The 20,361-nt window shown below is 57.9% G+C and overlaps 1 protein-coding gene across 1 annotated transcript in view; it reads left to right on the forward strand.

Moving 5' to 3' along the window:
* Window positions 1-20,361, forward strand: part of EP400 (E1A binding protein p400) — a 94,955-nt gene that overhangs the window by 59,254 nt on the left and 15,340 nt on the right. Inside the window, exons 32-49 of the mRNA XM_079151611.1 lie at window positions 272-468; window positions 1,485-1,596; window positions 1,690-1,833; window positions 4,706-4,864; window positions 5,038-5,121; window positions 5,458-5,592; window positions 5,817-5,861; window positions 5,934-6,087; window positions 6,314-6,555; window positions 6,650-6,823; window positions 8,718-8,854; window positions 8,954-9,010; window positions 10,410-10,488; window positions 10,600-10,848; window positions 11,980-12,025; window positions 12,094-12,203; window positions 19,625-19,832; window positions 19,910-20,097. Of these exons, the coding sequence (XP_079007737.1) occupies window positions 272-468; window positions 1,485-1,596; window positions 1,690-1,833; window positions 4,706-4,864; window positions 5,038-5,121; window positions 5,458-5,592; window positions 5,817-5,861; window positions 5,934-6,087; window positions 6,314-6,555; window positions 6,650-6,823; window positions 8,718-8,854; window positions 8,954-9,010; window positions 10,410-10,488; window positions 10,600-10,848; window positions 11,980-12,025; window positions 12,094-12,203; window positions 19,625-19,832; window positions 19,910-20,097 (2,520 nt within the window). The remainder of the gene's footprint in view (window positions 1-271; window positions 469-1,484; window positions 1,597-1,689; window positions 1,834-4,705; window positions 4,865-5,037; window positions 5,122-5,457; window positions 5,593-5,816; window positions 5,862-5,933; window positions 6,088-6,313; window positions 6,556-6,649; window positions 6,824-8,717; window positions 8,855-8,953; window positions 9,011-10,409; window positions 10,489-10,599; window positions 10,849-11,979; window positions 12,026-12,093; window positions 12,204-19,624; window positions 19,833-19,909; window positions 20,098-20,361) is intronic.

Here is a 20,361-nt window from a genome sequence, read left to right on the forward strand (position 1 = left end):
CTTGTGCCTCAGAGCGTCGCGTGTGCTAGGCGAGCACTCCACTGCTGAGCCACCCCCAGCCCTTATTCTGTTGTATCTTGAGACAGGGTCTTGCTCGGTTGCCAGGTTGGTCTTGAACTTGCGGTCCTCCTGCCTCAGCCTCCTGAGCAGAGCGATCGCAAGTATGGTGAGGGAACACTCCTGGAGATGCTCCGAGTATTGGTGAAGGCCACCAGTGTCGGGAGCCCTCCGCGTGTTCTGGGTGTGCCGACCGAGCATTCTTCTCGTCCAGGAGCTGATGCGGAGTTTCAACAGAGACAGGCGGGTTTTCTGTGCCTTGCTCTCCACCCACAGCCGGGCCACGGGCATAAGCCTCGTGGAGGCAGACACCGTGGTCTTCTACGACAACGACCTCAATCCAGTGATGGACGCCAAGGCGCAGGAGTGGTGCGACCGGATCGGGAGGTGCAAGGACATCCACATATACAGGTGCGGCCCTGGCAGCCGTCGCCGTGCGCCTGACAGGGGGCACATGGAGACGTGGACACGGGTGCAGGAGCTGTGCTCCCGGGAGCCACTGCTCCCGCTGGGCCTGGTATGCTCCTTGCCATCTGCAGGGTGCACAGCCGCGCCTCCCTGGAGCACCCGCGGCTCAGGGGTGGTCACGGTTTGCGTTGTTTCCACTGTTGTGAAATAGAAAGCATCCTTTGAAAGAATCTAGATTGGTCATTACCTTCAGCATGGCAGTGTAACTGGCCGAACAGCTAATCAGAGAAACCAGAAAAAAAGAGGTGTGTGTGTCTGAATCCCTGAGGGACGGTGACGTGCTGCCCGTTCATGGGGTGTCTGTCACTGAGCTGCCCCAAAGGCCAGGGTGCATTTGGCCACTGCTGCCCACCTCAGAACCTGGCGCCGTGCAGAACGTGGGGGTGAGCAGCGTCTAGGGGGCAGTTCTGTAGCCTTGGCCGCAGAACCGGGGAGGGAGAAAAGGTGTGTCTACAGAAACAAAGTGGAAAATTGTTGCAGCAAGAAGAGGCTGTGAACAGGTTTGAAGGTAAAGGCCAGAGCGTTGTCTGCAGTCCCCAAGCAAGTCGAGAAGGGAGAGGCAGCTCAGGCTCACTCCTGAAGGGCAGGGAGGACACGCTGCTCCCAAGAGCAGCTCAGAGCAGCCAGCTCCCTGTGGCAGGGAGAGGAGCTCTCTCATGGGCACAGAAGACGGGCTGAGTGGCCAAGGGAAGCAGAGCTCCCGCAGGTGTGGTAAGGGAGGTTCCGCCATCCCGGGAACAGGCCTGTGGAAGCTACGCCATGTCTCCTTGGCCCCTGCGTCTGCCCAGCGACCTCCCCGCAGTGTGAGGCTGCTCGCTGCAGCTCTGCCCACATGGCACAGAGCAGGACCGGCACACGGGGCCCCCAGCACGGGAGCCCAGGCGGAGGGATGGTCGAGTGGCAGTGGCCGGCGCGGCTGCGACCTGCTCTGCACTGCCTTCCTGGCCTTCTGTGCGTAGGCTTGTGAGTGGCAACTCCATCGAAGAGAAGCTGTTGAGAAACGGGACGAAGGACCTGATTCGAGAAGTGGCAGCGCAGGGGAACGACTACTCCATGGCCTTCCTGACGCAGGTGCGTGGCACCCCTGTGGGAGGAGGGCGGCCGTCCCTTGGCTCTGTGGGTGCGGGGCCTGCGTTCCTGCAGTGACCTCTCCTTTGTGTGCAGCGGACCATCCAGGAGCTGTTTGAGGTCCACTCCCCGCTGGACGACGCCGGCTTCCCAGTCAAAGCTGAGGAGTTTGTGGTGCTCCCTCAGGAGCCTTCCGTCAGCGAAACGATCGCGCCCAAGATCGCAAGGCCGTTCATAGAGGTGAGGGCAGGCGGCTCTTCCGCAGACTCTGGGTGCGTGTCCTGCGGGCCGGGTGGCTGGCATGCTCCCTTGGCGGGCTTCTGAGCCTGCATCCCTGGCTCCTGGCCCTGTGCCCCCACCTCAAGTGTCTACCACTCTCGTCCACCACTGCAGGGTGGGCCCTGGCCTCCCAGTTTGCTTTTCTTCCAGAAGGTTGTGAGCAATGGACTGTGAATGCGCAGGCCCTGCCCATGTGGCCCCTGCGCTCTGCCCTCCCCTCCAGGCCCTTCTGGCCACGAAAGAGCCCCACTGCCTCTCAGCACAGGCCATCGGGCACTGAGGACAGGCGCACCTTCCCCCCGGACCCTCCTTCCCCCTCTGAGATGATGCGTTCTCATGTTCCCTTCCAGAAGTTTCCTCAGAGGTGGTTCTGTCAGTGTGTTGGGTTAGGTGACGTCAGCAGGAGGAGATGACGGGAGGACAGCCTCCCTGAGCCTCCACTGCCTCATGGGGTGTGCCCGCCGCGGCCTGTGCCTGGCAGCCTGTCTGGCTCTGATCATGCATGCTGGGCACCGTCGTGGGCAGTGGGGACAGCAGTGGACAGATATGGGAGCCCCCCTCAACGAAGCTCACCTTCTAGTGAGGAGAGTGACAAGGTTCACTCGGGTGACAAAGGTGTTACCCAGAAGCTGGCATGGGATGGGGGCGAGGCCTGTCTAGGAAGGACCCCTGTGGGTCCATCCCGCGGGGACCTGCCCTGACGTTGCGTTGAAGATTTGTCCTGGTTCCTGTGTTGAGCTGGGTCACAGCAGGCCCCGGGGTAGCCTGGGGGCTGGAGCGGCCGTGGCAGGGTGGCACTTGCTGTGGGGTGAGGAGGGCGGCCGCTCTGGCGGGGGCTGGCGCTGTGCTGGAGGCTGTGGCGTGGCTTTCTCCATTGCGGCGGCTCCTGGTGGTCGCACCTTGCACTTTCCTCTGCAGCACCCCTGACAGAGGGATCATGCCTAGAAACAGCTCTGAGGAAGGTCTCTGTTGAGGTGTGAGATGGGCAGAGCGTGTGCTCGCCAGCTCCAGCTGGACGCACGTGCTGTCACGTCCCATCACCACCCAAGGCTCGTTTTGAGCCTGGCAGAAGCGGACCCTGCCGGGCTCCGGCTCCGCGTGTGAGGTCTGGCTGCATTGCTGGGGAGCATCCTGCTGTGCGGGCACTTGGCTTCTCACTCAGACCTGCTGCTCCTGGGGTCTTGCTGTGCGCGAGCCTGCGTGAATGCGTGCACGCCCTGAGGGTCCTCAGGTAGCCAGCAGGTGTGCAGGTGACTGCTGGGGGCAGCCTGTGTGTGCGGAGGGCTGTCTTGTGTCCTCCCAGGGCTGGGTGCTGGGCTCGCACAGTGGTTCTCATCTGCATCCGCTGCTGGGTGACACGTGCACACTGGCTCCTGTTCGTGGCTCCTACAGGGTGCTGGGGTCCAGCCCAGGGCTGTGTGCACGAGGCAAGTACTCTTCCACTGACCCCACCTAAGCCCCTTGATACTTTGCAAATAAAGTGCTTGGTCAAGTTTCCCTCTGGGTCTTAAATCTGATCGTCTTTTTCTATTTCTCCTTTTCCTGGAACCCAGGAAAAATCCGCCACCGAGCTGCACCCGCTCTTCTTCTTTTCTGTTTTGAGAGAGCGTCTGAGTCACTCAGGCTGCCCTCAGACTTGCAGCCCCCTGCCTGAGCCTCCTGAGTCTCTGGGATCCTAGGCGTGGCCCCGTGCCCGGCTGGGTGGTCTGTCTGTCTTAGTGGCGGCTGGCGTTCTTTCTGTGGATTGACCTTGAGGCCTGACTGGATAGGTGTGCAGCAAACATTCCAGGGTTTCTCTTCTTAGTGCCGTCTTTTGGTTTCGTATTTTAACAGTCTGGGATGTAAGCAGTGTTTGAGGAGCAGTGAAGATCACATGTACTCGTGCGTTCAGGCATGTGTTTCAGTCAGCTTTTCGTTGCGCTTCCTCTGCTGTCTTCTGAGCAGAGATCCCCGTCACCTGAGGGTTCAGGCTCCTCTTAATGGTCGCTGCTTTTCGGGTTCTGCTCAAGATTCTGAGCCAGACACGGCAACCACGCCTGTGGTCCCAGTCACTTGGGAGGCTGAGGCAGGGGGACAGCAGTTCCAGGCCAGCCTCAGTGATCTAGCAAGACCCTGTCCCCAAAAACAGAAAGGACTGGGGCTGAGGCTTGGTGGTGGAGCACCCCTGGGTTTGAACCCTGGTGCAGAAACAGATGGTCCTACCCTCTGTTGCCTCACCGGGAGCGACTTCTGGTGCAGCCTGAGCACAGCGAAACCTGAGCCCTGGCAGAACCTGCCTGATGCCCTGGACGCAGGGAGCAGCGCTTACTGCCGTCTCCTGACCACCAGCTGCACCCAGATCAGGAGGGGGTGTGTCTGTCCTCACCCACCAACAGCCAAGCTCAAGTGCAGACAGCTGCACTGTGTAACTGGCCCATCTCAGAGCTGGGTGAAGCTGGTGGGGGTGGGGCTGCCACCGTGGGGGCTGCTCTTCTGTGCGGGGTGGTCCCCGGCCCCAGGGCTGGACGGTGAGGCCACACCGCCTCCCTGTGGAGGTTGCCTGCCTGCACTGGCCCTGGGCTATGCCACATTCAGCTGTCCCCAGGTTTGCCTGTCCAGCTGGAGAGCAGCTTTAGAGGACCCTGCAGGTGTCTAAGTGGCGCATGGTGACACACACAGCACTGGGGTTTGTCGGGACACTTTTGTGCACACAGGCAACGTTATTTGACCCATGTCACTGCCCAGTGCCTGAGCCTCTCGCCCCGAGGTCCTGGGAGCTGGTTGGTTCACACTGGCCAGGGCCCTTAGGGAGAGGCGCCTCTGTTGGAAGTGGTCTCAGGCAGGTTCTCTTTAGGCCCTCAAGAGCATCGAGGATCTAGAGGAGGACGCACAGAAGGCCACAGAGGAAGCAGTGCCCGGAGAAAGCGCTGGCCCGTTGTCCTCAGAGGCAGGTGGCGCCAGGTGTGAGGAGGAGCCTTCACAGCTGGAGGAGCTGGCAGACTTCATGGAACAGGTGCGGGAGAAAGTCCTGATCCTTCTGTAAGACACTTTCTGTCTACCTTGACTTAGAGCAGTCACTTTGTTGCCTGACATGTTGGTTAGCAGATTTTGTGAAGAACTTCTTAGGTCTTTATTAACTTGCTACTAACAGTATTCAAAAAATGTATGTTTATTTCTTTGAAATAGCTCACACCAATTGAAAAGTATGCTTTGAATTATTTGGAGTTGTTCCATACGACTGTTGACCAAGAACGAGAGAGAAATAGTGAGGTAAGAGCCAACTTTTCATCAGCTTCACATGCGAAGAGTCTCAAATTTTTGGAGTGTTGACTTGATTTAAAGCAAATGTGATTCCATTAACTTGAAAGGACAGAGCTCCACTGCAGTGTGATTGCCTTGAAGCGAAGCCCTCAGAGGCTGCTCAGGCGCCGACAGCCTCACCTCTCCCTGCACAGTCCCCTCTGACCTGGAGCAGCTTGGTGCTCCACCGAGGGCTCCCAGGGCCGCGGCCAAGCCACTCCTGTCGAGGGACAGCAGGCTCTGCGCCCAGCAGGAGGAGCACTGCTAGTTCTGGTCTTGACGCCTCTCCCACTGTCCTCCCACCAGGACGCGGTCATGGCGTCGGTGAGGGCCTGGGAGGCCCACAACGCCAAGACGCTGCAAGAGAGGGAGGCCCGGCTGCAGCGGGAGCAGGAGGAGGCGGAGCTGCTCACCTACACGCGGGAGGACGCCTATAGCATGGTAGGGGCCTGACCGCCGCCCCACGCGCCTCAGCCTCTGCTCGGTGGTCCAAGGGGACGCACAGCTAGACGCTGGCTTCCTGCGGCGGATCGCTAGCCACGCGTGGGACCCTGTGCTCAGTCATGCTGATCAGACTCCAGATGCCCCGACGGGAGTGGATGGTCTGTGCTGCACAGCACGAGGCTGAGACCTTGGCGGGTCTTGACACTTTTCAATTTTCACAGGAATACGTCTACGAAGACGCCGACGGACAGACGGAGGTCATGCCTGTAAGTCATCACCCTTGGCCTGTGCCCAAGCCAAGCTGGTGTGGCTGTGTCTCACGGGGTCTCTCTGCGCAGCTCTGGACCCCGCCCACCCCGCCCCAGGATGACAACGACGTGTACATCGACTCGGTCATGTGCCTCCTGTATGAGGCCACGCCCATCCCAGAGGCCAAGCTGCCCCCGGTGTACGTGAGGAAGGAGCGCAAGCGGCACAAGACCGATCCCTCGGGTGTGTGCCCCACGGCGGTTCCTGGGGCACCCTGCTGGGTCCCAAGTTGCTGTGGTTCTCCTGCCTCTGCCTGGGGGTGTCTGTTACCTCTTGTCCCATGTCCATGTGTCCCCATTCCCAGTGAGGCAGTTTGTCCTGTTGCTGGCCCCCCCAGGCCTGTTGACCCAGGTGCCCCGGGTGGCCCACCTGCCCCGGCCTCCCCCCACTGAAGCCAGCCTCTGATTAGCTGCAGGCAGGAAGAAGAAGCAGCGGCATGGAGAGGCAGTCGTCCCCCCTCGGTCCCTGTTTGACCGGGCCACACCAGGCATGCTGAAGATGCGGCGTGAGGGCAAGGAGCAGAAGAAGAACCTGCTGCTCAAGCAGCAGACGCCCTTCGCCAAGCCCCTGCCCACCTACGTCAAGTCCTCAGGGGAGCCCGCGCAGGACAGCCCCGAGTGGCTCATTGGCGAGGACTGGGCCCTGCTGCAGGTGCGCACATAGGCCGTGGTATGCGGCCTGGTGGGTCTGGGCACCAGGGCCTGGCAGGCAGCACCCCAGCTGCTGACCCGCACCTGCCCGCTAGGCCGTAAAGCAGTTACTGGAGCTGCCCCTGAACCTCACGATCGTGTCGCCTGCCCACACGCCCAACTGGGACCTGGTCAGCGATGTCGTTAACTCCTGCAGCCGCATCTACCGCTCTTCTAAGCAGTGCCGCAATCGCTACGAGAACGTCATCATTCCCAGAGAGGAGGGGAAGGTGAGCGGCCACGTGGCCTCTGGGAGGATGCAGCAGTGCCCCCTGGGCTCCGGTAGGAGCTGCCTCTCAGGACCAGTGAGGAAGTGCCCTCGCTGTGCCCAGCCCATGGCAGCCTGGAGCGTCCACGTGGCCTGTCGGTTAGGTGGAGGCTGTGTGGCCACAGGCCTGACCTGCTCTCGCTGGCGTCTGTGCCGCTCCTGTAGGGGAAGCTGCCCAGGGTGCTCAGTTCAGCTTTGACGAAGTGGCTTCCAGGGGAGCGCGTCCTTGTCACTGGGCTCCCCTGGAAGCGCCTCCTGCTTCCTTGCTCTGTTGGGGCCCATCCGTGGTTTGCAGGCACCTACTTCCTGGAGCCAAGTGTGAGAGGCGCCTCCGGCTCTGCTCATGGCTCCTCCTCACCACTTGCCAGCCGGCTGCACAGACGAGAGCTCCCTGCTCGTCAGGCCAGCTTGCGTGGGTGCCCTGCCTCCTCTGGTAGCAGGGAAGAGACTGCCAGGGTCTCATCAGCACAGCAGCCAAGTCTGCCGCGGGTGGCATGCCGGGCAGGGGATGGGGAGGGTGTCCGGTGCGGGCCTTCAGGTTGCCCTTGAGGTCACATTTCCTGAGAACCAGGACCTCTGCAGAGGGACGTCCTGGGCTTGCTTGACAGCCACTGCTTCAGACGCTTGGCATTCTTCTTGAAAACACTGGTCAGAGGGGCAGGTCCTTCCTCTGGCTGCCTGCTGCCCGTGTTGCTCCGCACAAGCTCCTGCCAGAGGTGCCCCTGGCTCTCGCTGCAGATCGCAGGTTTTGGAAGCACTGATGCTGACAGCCACTGTCAACCTGGGAGGGTGAAGCCGAATATCTTCTTGTGTAGCCGATTTGTGAGGCGAAGCCTCGGAGCCAGGTGCACGGCGGTGGGGTGAAGGCACTGCTCCTACCAGGTACAGGGCAGCCCCAGAAGGGCACCTGCCTGGCAGCAACTCGCGGGTTTCTTGCAGGCCCGGACCCCTATGCTCCAGGGCTGGCTTCTGCTGGGAGGGGCCTGCTGCACTCCCACAGCCCCGCCAGTGCACACGGCCCTGCAGGGCTGTGATGCCTGAAGCTGTCCTTGGGGTTGGCAGGTCTCGCTGGACCATCCTTCTGCCTCTGCCCCCTCATCTTGCTCTGGGTGTGGAGGGTCTGGCTGTGTCTGCCTGCACATCCACCTGCTTGCCTTGGCCGACACTTGGTTTTGTGGGAGAGGCCTCCCGTGCGTGTGGCCATGACTTCTAGGTCTGGTTTTCTTAGCATTCCCTCTGAATTTCAGGGGTTTCTCTGGCAATAGCCTGAGCAGGTGAGCGTGCACCGTAAGCCTTGCTTGTGTCAGGACTGTGTCACCACGTCCATATGGCTGGCCCGTGGTTGTGGGGTTGGTCGTGTGTGGAGGTGCCGAGCGGGAGGGCTTTGCCAGGAAAGGACTCGGAGCTCTTCTGGGCTCCTCCAGAGCACCCCTGTGGTCCTGAGCAGATGGCGGCCTGGGCGTCTCCAGAGCAAGTGTGGGACGGCCGAGTGGCTTGACTGAGCTGCGGGGCTTGTGGGGGAAGAGTGCATCCTGGATGCTGCCACCCTTGCCATCCGCCACAGGCAGAGGAAGGCGGTGGTGGTGGTCAGCGCTTCCCTCAGCGCCCGCAGTAGTTGTTCTGCCCAGGAAAGGCGTCCATCCTGGCTCTACCCTTGCCTGCTGGGGGCCCTGAGCATCTGTGGGCTTTCCTCTCCTTTGCGCAGGGCAAGGCCTGTTGAGGGCTGGTTGCGTATCCACCAGCAGGTGACAGCTGCCTCTCCATGCTGCGCGTTCTGTGTGCGGAGCTCTGCGTGGCTCCCGGGCACACCTGTGCCGTCAGGCCAGCCCGGATGTGCTCTTTCCGTTTTGTTGCAGAGTAAGAACAACCGCCCCCTCCGCACGAGCCAGATCTACGCCCAGGACGAGAACGCCACGCACACACAGCTGTTCACCAGCCACTTTGACCTGATGAAGACCACAGCTGGCAAGAGGAGCCCGCCAATCAAGCCTCTGTGGGTCCCCCAGCTGGGCAGGCTGCTGCCCAGTCGCCCTGTGTTCTTGGTTCTGCTTTTTCTCTGTGTAGTAATCGTGTCTCCTCTTCTGAACTGCAGGCTTGGCATGAATCCCTTTCAGAAAAACCCCAAGCACGCCTCTGTGCTGGCAGAAAGGTACTTGTATGCTCGAGCTGGGCTTACTGTGGAACCAGGTCTCGATCCGCCTTCACTGAACTCCAGTGAGCCGGGGCTGCCGCGTGGCGCGCTCCAGGACCAGCAGGGGGTGGCATGGTGGCCGAGCCGGGGACCTTGTGGGTTCCTGCTGTTGGCCAGGTGTGCCGGGGTGCTCCTGCCAAGTGGGGGCATGTGGAGAGTCATGGCCTTTGCGTGGGGGGCCGTGGTCCCTGCTGAACCCGGCAGGGCCGTCTGAGGCGCACCTGTGTGCGTGGTGAGCTGTGCGTGAGGGCTGTGGTGTCTCGGCGGCACTGTCACACTGGCCGTCCTTAACAGCATGTCAGGTTGCAGAGGAGAGCTTGTCAACGGCGGGGTGCCGAGGCTGCGAGTAGGCCAGTCGTGCGACCAGGCTCTGGACAGTGGTGTTGGAAGGGAGGTCTGCCCTGTGGCTGTTGCCGCCTGCACCCAGTGCAGGTCGGGCACTGGACCTGGCCCTGCTTCTCCTGGGCTCGCTGTGTCTGTTCACACTGCTGCAGGGAGTGTTCCCATCCAGTGCACGGCTCTGCAGCAGCTTGCATCCCATCCCAGGGCGGCTCTCTCCTCCCGGGCCCCTCGGTGCCCTGGTCAGATCGTCCTCAGATGTGCCCTGGATGTTTCTGGTGTCTGATCGTAAGCCCTGCAGATATAAGGGTCCTAGTTCAGGGCAGAGAACCTGAGATACTCAGGGATTGTGCAGAAACACTTCCCCAGGGGGTGGTGTGGGCCGGGCATGGAGAAGGGACTACGGGCAGGATGTCCTGGCCACCAGACCTGCAGGGGAAGGGGCTGCAGGAGGTCTGAGGGGGCTGCCACTGTGCCATGGCATGGGCTGAAGTTCGGCAGGTACTGGTGCCTTCGGAGGGGCATGTCTCGGGCTGGTCTTGGGCGGGTCCAGAGCGTACCTACAGAGCCCATGGGGGTCAGTCCCCCCAGGGGATGCCTGGAGCTGCAGACAGCCCTAGTCCACAGGCGCTTGTTCCCAGCTGAGCCTGACGGAAACACAGGCTTCCCTTTCCAAACCCCAGTGGCAGCAGCCTTGCGCTTCAGGGCCCTCGCGAAGCAGGGGGTGGGCGGCTGGAACACACTCTGCAGCTCTGCCACATGGCGATGGGTTGGTCTGATGCCAGGGGTGGTTGGCGAGGGCCAGCAGGTGGGCGGCATGCTGGTGGACCTGGACGATGGGCAGGAGGGCAGGAGGGAAGGAGGCGGGACGTCTCCTCACACTGCTCTGAACCTTAGAAGCACTGCCACCTGGGGTTTTCTGCCTGCCTTCTTCACTATTGGCCACGGGAAGCTGTGGCCGTAGCTGTGGCCGTGGCCTGGGGACGGCCGTGTCCCAGCCCTCGCTCTTGCCTTTCAGTGGGATCAACTACGACAAGCCCCTGCCTCCCATTCAGGTCGCGTCTCTCCGCGCAGAGCGGATCGCAAAGGAGAAGAAGGTGAGGTGCCGGCTCCTTGCGCCTGCGTGGGGACGCGATGGGGCTGGGCTGTCGCAGGTGGAGGCCTATGCTGCCCCTCCAGCTGCTCCCCTTCCCGCCCGACCCTTCCAGGCCTTGGCTGATCAGCAGAAGACTCAGCAGCCGGCCGTGTCACAGCCGCCACCCCAGCCGCAGCCCCCTCCACCCCCACAGCAGCCGCCACCGCCGCCTCCACCCCAGCCACAGCCAGCGGGCAGCCAGCCACCCGCAGGGCCTCCCACTGTCCAGCCCCAGCCCCAGCCCCAGGCTCAGCCGCAGCCTGTGCAGGCCCCACCGAAGGGGCAGCCCGCCATCACCACCGTAGGCAGCGCGGCAGTGCTGGTGAGTAGCCCCGTGCCCCTGGAGGAGCGGGGAGGGCGGCCCTCCCCAGCAAGGGGGCTCCACCCCCAGGCCCGCAGGTCACACAGCCCAGCGAGTGCTCCAGGGTGGGAGGCTGGGAGGGTGGGTACCCTCCCTCAGGTGGGAGGTGGGTGGGACGGAGCAGGGCCGTGAGGAGCTTGACCCCTTCGCCCCCGTGGACGTGCAGAGCAGGACTGTGCACTGAGCCACACTGCCGCTGGTCCCAAGGACGTGCCGCCCGGCATGTGCACACGTCTCCACCCGCATGCCTGCTGGACTCTGCAGAGTGGGACCCTGCGGTTGCTGGAACTGTGCTGTGTGTGGTAGCATGTCACAGACACTGAGGCCTTGCACAGGGTCAGCCCACAGAGAGCCGGCCTGGCTGGACCAGGGAGCACTCTAGGCCTCAGCCGGGCACAAACACGCTTCCTGATGGTTTTCAGTAGAACCATTTTCTCCGTGAGGTCTGTTTTTCTGTTTTCTCTTTGGCCTCCGTGGTATGTGTGCAGCCGCTTGGTGGGTTGAAATGACGGTTCACCAGGCACCTGCTGGGTGCAGGGACCTCGCGGGAGTGAGGCAGGCCCTATCTTCTCCTGTCAGCTCATGTGCTCAGGCGGAGCTGGGAGTACAGCAGATCCAGTTGCTTTATTTTTTGGCACTGGGGATTGAACCCAGGGGCACTTGACCACAGAGTCACTTTCCCAGCCATTCTTATCTTTTATTTAGGGACAGTTTGGCTAAGTTGTTTAGGGTCTTGCTAAGTTGCTGAGGCTGACCTTGAACTTGCCATCCTCCTGCCTCAGCCTGAGCTGCTGGGATTGCCCGGATGAGCCAGGAAGCCAGGCTGGGTCCCTTTGAACGTGGGCAGGAGGTGATCACAGTCAAGCAGTGATGGGGGTCCGGGAGGAGCCTGTCTGAGGCGACCTTTGAGCTGAGGCCAGAGCCTCGGGTGTCCGCTGTGAGGGGGTGGGAGCAGCAGGGCAGCGCCTGAGGGAGGTTGGCCAAGCAGATGAGTGGGTGGCGGGGTGCTGGTGGCTGTGTGGCCTGCTCGGGGTTCCCTCTGACACTGTGTGCCGGGGGCGCGCACACTTAGTGTGCCTTCTCTTTCAACAGGCAGGAACCATGAAGACGTCAGTTACTGGGACCAGCATACCCGCCGGTGAGGCGCCGGGAAGGGTGAGGTGGGAGGGCCACTCAGCTCCTGCCTCACGTGCGTCTCCCTCCCAGGCACCGTGAGTGGCAATGTGATCGTGAACACCATCGCGGGCGTCCCTGCCGCCACCTTCCAGTCCATCAACAAGCGCCTGGCCTCGCCTGTGGCCCCGGGGTCCTTGACTGTGAGTTGGCCCCGGGTCGCGCCATGGGTTTGCCTGGAGGGGACAATCTGCTCTTTCAGACTCCTTGTGTGAGAAAAGTCCCACTCTAGCTCGTGTTCTGCACAGCGAGAAGCTGATGGGTAGGGCAGGCGCCCATGGTTTGCCCCTTGTACTCGGAGGGAATGACAACAGGGTCTGGTGGGCGTGTGAGATGCCTTCCCGCAGAAGGTGAGCAAGCGTCTTCCTTTCGTTGACGTGGGTGCCACGTGCCTGGGGGTGAAGTGCAGAGGTGAGGCGCGTTCCAAGGTGAGCAGAGGCCGGCGGGGCCCAGCCAAAGGGGCCCAGCCAAAGGAGCAGAGGGGCAGCGGGACGGGCCCCACCTGACAGGGAGGAAATGCCCTGGCAAGACGTGGAGCCAAGTGCACTGAGCACACCGCAGAAGACACGTCCAGGCCGGCCACCGTGAAAATACAGCTAGCTGCACGCAGGGGCACCTGCCTGTGCTCCCAGCAACTCGGGAGGCTGAGGCAGGAGGATCCAAGTTCCAAGCCAGCCTGGGCAGCGTAGTGAGACCCTGCCTCAAAATAAAAAGTGCTGGGGATGCGACTCAGTGGCAGAGCAGCCCTGGGTTCAATGCCAGTACCACACAGGAAACTGAGAGTAAGAAACTTAAATTCACGCCCTGCCTTCCCGTCCTGTCACGGACCCAGCGGCAGCGGCACCGGGACCAGAAGCCGTGGTGCTCAGAGGCACGTGGGTTTGTCCTGTGGCAGTGCTGCACCGTCTGGGTGGTGTGTGCTGAGGGGTTGGGTGGCGGCCAGGGTTGGGTGGTGTCTGCGTGCAGCACGCTGATCTTGGCAGACTTGCCAGGGGCTTCAGTGGTGCCAGAGCAGCTGGGTAGCCTTGTGAAGGACAGGGAACCTTGGCCCACCATTCATACCATGGACAGAAAGTCACTCAGAGTGGATCCCAGCCTGTCACACACCACAGAACTGCAGGCTCGAAGTCAAAACACCATTTCTAAGAAAGAGCACCAGAGAACGTCTTTGCTGCCTTGGTTCAAACAGACTTTTCTTAGGATATGAAAAACTTGTGAAAGTTGATAATATGCATTTCATCAAAATCGACTTGATTCTTGAAAAGTAGTAAGAAAAGCGAAAAGCAAAGCACAGATGGAAAGGACCAGGATGCAGACCGTGAGCTTCAACTTGGTACCACCCTGGCTGAGGCTGGGAGCAGGGGCCACACCTGGGATCCCAGCAGCTCGGAGGGCTGAGGCAGGAGAATTGCAGGGTGAAGGCCAACCTCAACCACTTAGCAGGCCCCAAGTGCCTCAGCATCAGAAGGGCTGGGGTGTGGCTCAGTGTGCAGCGCCCCTGGCTTCAACGCCAGAACCTCAGGCCAAAAAGAATAAAACACAGCAGAAGGTGGCGTGGTCAGTCCACCAGGAAATCTCATGGCAGCCATTCAGTCTCGAGAAGATGCTGGATGTTGCTTGTCAGTGGGGAAGGGACAGTGGACCACAGAGCTGCATCACCATGTGCCCGCAGGTGCCTGGAGCATGGGTACCATACCTGCTTCGGCGGGTGGCGGGTTGTGCCGCTGTTTCCTCAGACGTGGAAGTACTCCACGTGGGGCCGAGGTGCACGTGGTCCTGGCAGCCCTCCCCCTCCCGCAGTTGGGGCACCACCCCAGGCTCTCCTGTCCTGGGACTGCACTTGGGGACGTGAGAGGAGAGGCAGAGGCTCTCATGAGAGGGACGCGCAGCAGGCTGGGCCCGTGGGTGCCGAGGGGAGGGAGGGTTGGCTACGCAGCCCGGGACTTGCGTTCTGCTGGGCTGTGTCGCCCTCTGCAGGCCTCCACCAGCACCCACGGCCGTGTGCCTGGAGCCAGGGCACTGTTGAGCAAGTCCCACCCTGAGGCAGCAGCCCTGTGCAGGAGGAGACGTGGGGAGGGTCTCCCAGCATGCAGCTGGGGACACTTCATTTATTTTTCTTTTTTTTTTTTTTTTGCCATTAGCTCATTCAGGCTTGGTCATTTCCACAGGTAGCTGAGCTCTTAGGCCTTGGTGGTTTCCACAGGTAGCAGAGTTCTTAGGCCTTGGCGTCGGGACCATTCTGTGTGACTTGTCCCCCCATTCCTAGTGACTCTGGGTAGGAAGCCAGAATCATTGCATGTAGTTATTTTGAAAAAGATCTCCGTGTGCCTGAAGTTGTTGGTTCCCTACATATTTATTTTGAACAGCTCTTAATGGACAAGTTACTAATTGAGCATCCGTGATCTGAAAATCCAGAATCTGTGATGTTCTGAAGTCTGGAACTTGGAGGTACATTGGGAAATTCCCACTAAAACTTCTGTTTCCTGCACAAGATCATGAGAAGTTTTTTATAGAATCAGCTCGGGCCGTGTGCATCAGGCGTATCTGGGACATCAGTGAATTTCGTGTGTAGGGTTGGGTTCTCTCCCCGAGGTCCCTGGTTGTGTGGGGTGCTCCAGCTCCTGGAGCGCCTGGCCATACATCCTGGACCAAGTCCTCGGCCCTGTCCCAGAGCAGGCTGTGCTGGGGCCGGGGACCTGGTTCTACCTGAGGCCTGCCTGTGAGGCTCACCTGAGTGGGAGCTGCGGAGGAGGCCGTTGACTCAGCTGGGGCCCTTAGGCAGGCGTGACCCAGGAGCCACGCCCACCTTCAGGCGGGAGGGACAGTGGCCCTGTGTGGAGCAGAGGGCGTAGCTGGCACTGTGGCTGTCAGCTCTGGTGTGGGTTCACAGTTGACGGCGGTCTTGCTTTACCAGGCGCACACGTGCAGGCAGCACGCGCAGCAGACCTGGACGGAGGGGCCCTTGGTGCCTGACGGAAGCAGCGCAGCTGCCTTCGTCTTCGCCTTCCCCGACTCTCCACAGGCAGCGGTCCATAAAAATAAGCTCCCAGACTTTTATATAAAAATGATCTTAAAACTCTCAAGGAGAGAAGGCTGTGTCTGCAGATGTCACCATGAGGCCCACTGCTGTGAACAGTCACAAGACTAGTCAATTAAAACGTTCAAGAAACGTAAGTGACAAGAGGAAGATAGCGCTGCGGGCAGCAGCTGTGGAGGCGCAGTGAGGGCCTGCAGCCCCAGCCCTGGGGCAGGGCGCAGGACCCGCCATGCTTTCTGCTTCAAAGAAACCAAAAGAAACCAGTTAAAAGGAACACGGAGAACTTGCAGAAACGAAAACTGTGTTTCCAGGGTTGTGGGCCTCGCGTCACACGAGGGAGGACTGACAAGGTGGACTTGGAGAGAAGCTGGGCACCATGGAGGGCGGTGAGGGAAGAGAAGTGGTCAGTGCTCCTGGTCCCTGGATACGGAGAGCCCAGTGGTGCTGTTGCAGGGATAGGACGGAACCACACCAGTGCCACAGGGGCTGCGCTGCAGGGAGCATGGGGCTCGTCTTCCTGAGCGGGGGACGTAGTCCAGCCTAGCGTCCTGTCTTCTGGAAACAACGCTGGAGAACAGGACAGAAGGAAGGCATTTCCTGACAACGTGGAAGGGGATCGACCCCCAGGGGACCTTCACGGATGGCATTCATGGCAGAAGGAGCCACGTGGCCTGAAGGCCTGGGAGCCACAGCCGGGCAGCGCGGAGGGCAGGTGGCCGTGGACTTGGGTGGGTGGAAGTCGGCGTCACAGGCAGGCGGCCACTGTGGGGATGCGGGAGGGGAAGTCAGTCTGGGTGCAGGGGCCATGTCTGTGATCCCAGCACCTGGAGGCTGAGGCAGGAGGATGGCAAGTCAGGGCCAGCCGGGGCTGCTCAGCAAGGCCCTGTCTCAGCCAACCACAGGAAGGTCTGGATGTGGCTCCGTGGGGGAGCAGCACCCCTGGGTTCAATCCCCAGTGCCTCCAACCCAAAAAAGTGAAAGTCGTGCTGGGTAAGTTGGCAAATGGGTAAAAGGCGTTCAAATGTTCTGAAGTGTCTTGTTCACATATGCTCCTCCCAAACTGAACCAGGAGGACATACACAATTTAAACAGATCAGTATCAAGCAATGGAGGAGAAGAAGCCGTCAAAAACCTACCATCCAGGAAAAGCCCAGGACCAGACGGATTCTCAGCCGAGTTCTACAAGACCTTCAAAGAAGAACTCATTCCAATATTCCTCAAAGTATTTCAGGAAATAGAAAAGGAGGGAACCCTACCAAACTCATTCTATGAAGCTAATATCACCCTCATACCCAAACCAGGAAAAGACACATCAAGGAAAGAAAATTTTAGACCAATATCCTTGATGAATATAGATGCAAAGATCCTTAACAAAATATTGGCAAACTGTATCCAAAAACATATTAAGAAAAGTGTGCGCCACGATCAAGTGGGGTTCATTCCTGGAATGCAAGGATGGTTTAACATCCGTAAATCAATAAACATAATCCATCATGTCAATAGACTTAAGGATAAGAATCATATGGTTATTTCAATTGATGCAGAAAAAGCATTCAACAAAATACAACACCCCTTCATGCTGAAAACACTAGAAAAAATAGGGATAGTAGGAACATACCTGAACGTTGTAAAGGCTATTTATGCTAAGCCCACGGCCAACATCATTCTTAATGGAGAAAAACTGAAACCATTCCCTTTAAAAACGGGAACAAGACAGGGATGCCCTCTTTCACCACTTCTATTCAACATTGTCCTCGAAACTCTAGCCAGAGCAATTAGGCAGACTAAAGAAATTAAAGGGATACAAATAGGAAAAGAGGAACTTAAGCTGTCACTGTTTGCTGATGACATGATTCTATATTTAGAGGATCCAAAAAACTCCTCCAGAAAACTTCTAGACCTCATCAATGAATTCAGCAAAATAGTACGATATAAAATCAACATGCATAAATCTAAAGCATTTTTATTCAAAAGTGATGAAACATCTGAAAGGGAAATGAGGAAAACAACTCCGTTCACAGTAGCCTCAAAAAAAAAAAAAAAAAAAAAACTTAGGAATCAGTCTTATCAAAGAGGTAAAAGATCTCTACAATTAAAACTACAAAACATTGAAGAAAGAAATTTAGGAAGCCTTAGAAGATGGAAAGATCTCCCGTGTTCTTGGATAGGCAGAATTAATATTGTCAAAATGGCCATCCTACCAAACGTGCTATACAGATTTAATGGAATTCCAATTAAAATCCCAATGACATTTCTCATAAAAACAGAAAAAGCAATTATGAAATTCATCTGGAAGAACGAAAGACCCAGAATAGTCAAAGCACTCCTGGGCAGGAAGAGTGATGCAGGAGGTATCACAATACCAGACTTCAAACTCTACCGTAGAGCAATAGTAACAAAAACAGCATGGTACTGGCACCAAAATAGACAGGTAGATCAATGGTACAGGATAGAAGTCATGGGACATACCCACATAAGTACAGTAACCTCATACTGGACAAAGGTGCCAAAAACTTACAATGGAGAAAACATAGACTGTTCAACAACTGGTGCTGGGAAAACTGGAAATCCATATGCAGTATAATGAAACTAAACCCCCATCTCTCACCCTGTACAAAACTCAGCTCAAAATGGAGAAAGGAGCTAGGAATTAGACCTGAGACCTTTCACCAAATGGAAGAAAAAGTAGGCCCGAATCTCCAGCATGTTGGCTTAGGACCAGACTTCCTTAACAAGACCCCCATAGCGCAAGAAATAAAAGCAAGAATCAATAAATGGGATAGATTCAAACTAAAAAGCTTTTTCTCAGCACAGGAAACAATCAACAATGTGAAAAGAGCCTACAGAGTGGGAGAAAATCTTTTCCACACACACTTCAGACACAGCACTCATCTCCAAAGTTTATAAAGAACTTAAAAAACTTTACATCCCAAATACAAAGAACCCAATCAATAAATGGGCTAAGGAAATGGGCAGACACTTCACAGAAGAAGATGTACAGGTGATCAACAAATATATGAAAAAGTGCTCATCATCCCTAGTAATTAGAGAAATGCAAATTAAAACCACCCTAAGATTTCATCTAACTCCAATTAAAATGGCTATTATCAAGAACACAGGCAATAATAAGTGTTGGCAAGGATGTGGGTAAAAAGGTACACTCATACACTGCTGGTGGAGTTGCAAATTGGTGCAGCCACTCTGGAAAGCAGTGTGGAGATTCCTCAGAAAACTTGGAATGGACCCACCATTTGCCCAGCTATCCCACTCCTTGGTTTATATCCAAAGGACTTAAAATCAGCATACTACAGTGATATAGCCACATCAGTGTTCATAGCAGCTCAGTTTACAATAGCCAGATTGTGGAACCAACCTAGATATCATATCTTCAGTAGATGAATGGATAAAGAAACTGTGGTATATATACACAATGGAATATTACTCAGCCATAAAGAAGAATAAAATTATGGCATTTGCTGGTCGATGGATGAAGTTGGAAAATATCATGCTAAGTGAAATAGGCCAAGCCCAAAAAACCAAAGGCCGAATGTTTTCTCTGATAAGTGCATGACACTAAATAATGAGGGGGTTGATGGAGGGAAGAGAAGAATGAAGGAACTTTGGATGGTGTAGAGGAAAATGGGGTGGGAGGGGGAGGGGGACGGAAAGATAGTAGAACGAAACAGTGTTACCCTATGTATATTTATGATTTCATGAAGGGTGTGAATCTGCATTGTGTACAACCACAGAAATGAAAAGTTGTACCCCATTTGTGTACAATGAATCAAAATGTGTCAGTAAAAATAAAAAATAATTTAAAAAATTAAATGTCTTGTTCAGGAAAAATTTATGAAACTATGGATTAACTTTAGATTTGGTAAGTATTCAAGATACATTTTTCAGACAAGTTACCAAAAGAATAAAAATACAGCGTATGATTTCCAAACACTGAAGGGGAAACTTGGATGAGAAAAAAATCTAGAAGAAAGTAAGAAAGGAGAGTAAAAGAAACACACTGCTGAGTCGACCAGAAAGTGCAGAGCAGCACGCTGGGTTTGAATCCAGATGGATGGAGGCGTGTCGCAGGAGGACAAGGCAGCCCGTGGCCCGAGGATGCTCTGTCTGAGCCTGCGTGGGGCGGTGGTTCCGAGGTGGACGGGAAGGCCATAGGGCAGGACGTCGTGCGTGTGCCTGAGAAGCCTGGGACTTCTGCCTCTGGGCAGAGCGGGAGTGCCGGGCCGTGCGTGCTGGGGTCAGCACAGGACTTACGCAGGATTGTCAGGACCCGGCGTGTTCCGGGGGACCCGAGAGTCCGAGAGTGAAGTGGGGGGGATGCGGGGACCTTGCCACCTGGAGCCGCGGCTGGCTGTGGGCGCCTGCTGCTCTGCAGCTGAGGCCTTCCTGTTTGAGCTTTGTTGGAACTAGACACAGTACTTCCGTGTGCGGAAAGGACCGCAGGAGGCGCTGCAGGCCTGGGGCCTGGAGCCAGGTGGCCTGTGTGGTGAGCGCCTGCCTTTGCCTTTGCAGACATCCGGAGGCTCCGCCCCCGCCCAGGTGGTCCACACGCAGCAGCGCGCCGTCGGCTCACCCGCCACTGCCACCACCGACCTGGTGTCCATGGCAACGACCCAGGGCGTCCGAGCAGTCACCTCTGTGACAGCCTCGGCCGTGGTCACTACCAACCTGACCCCCGTGCAGACCCCGACACGCTCTTTGGTGACCCAGGTGTCCCAAGGTAAAGGGGCTGGGTGTGGCCACACCTGCCCTCCGTCCAGGGAGGAGGGACGGAGGCCTAACCCCAGCTCTTCACAGCCACAGGCGTCCAGCTCCCTGGGAAAACCATCACCCCTGCACACTTCCAGCTCCTCCGGCAGCAGCAGCAGCAGCAGCAGCAGCAGCAGCAGCAGCAGCAGCCGCCGCCACCGCCACCGCCATCCCAGGTGCAGGCCCCACAGGTGCAGGCCCAGGCCCAGATCAAAGCTGTGGGCAAGTTGGCACCGGTGAGCCCTTCCCAGAAAACACACGCGCTTTCCCAGCAGCTGCCTGGCAGGCCTTGGTGGCGCCTTGCAGGACCTGGTGCTGCCCCAAGGCAGGCAGTATGCTGTGTGGTACCACTTCCCCCAGGGCCACTGGGACCTGCTCCTGGCTGCTCGGCCAGGCCCATCTTCCTGCTTCCGCCCTACGCACCCTGTGCCCCTCGCCACCCCCTCCACCACAGGGTGCAGGTGACAGCACGAGCCACCGTTGCTGAGACCAGGTGGCGG

This window comes from Sciurus vulgaris, assembly GCF_902686455.1.
Source record: "Sciurus vulgaris genome assembly, chromosome: 8".
NCBI lineage: Eukaryota > Metazoa > Chordata > Mammalia > Rodentia > Sciuridae > Sciurus > Sciurus vulgaris.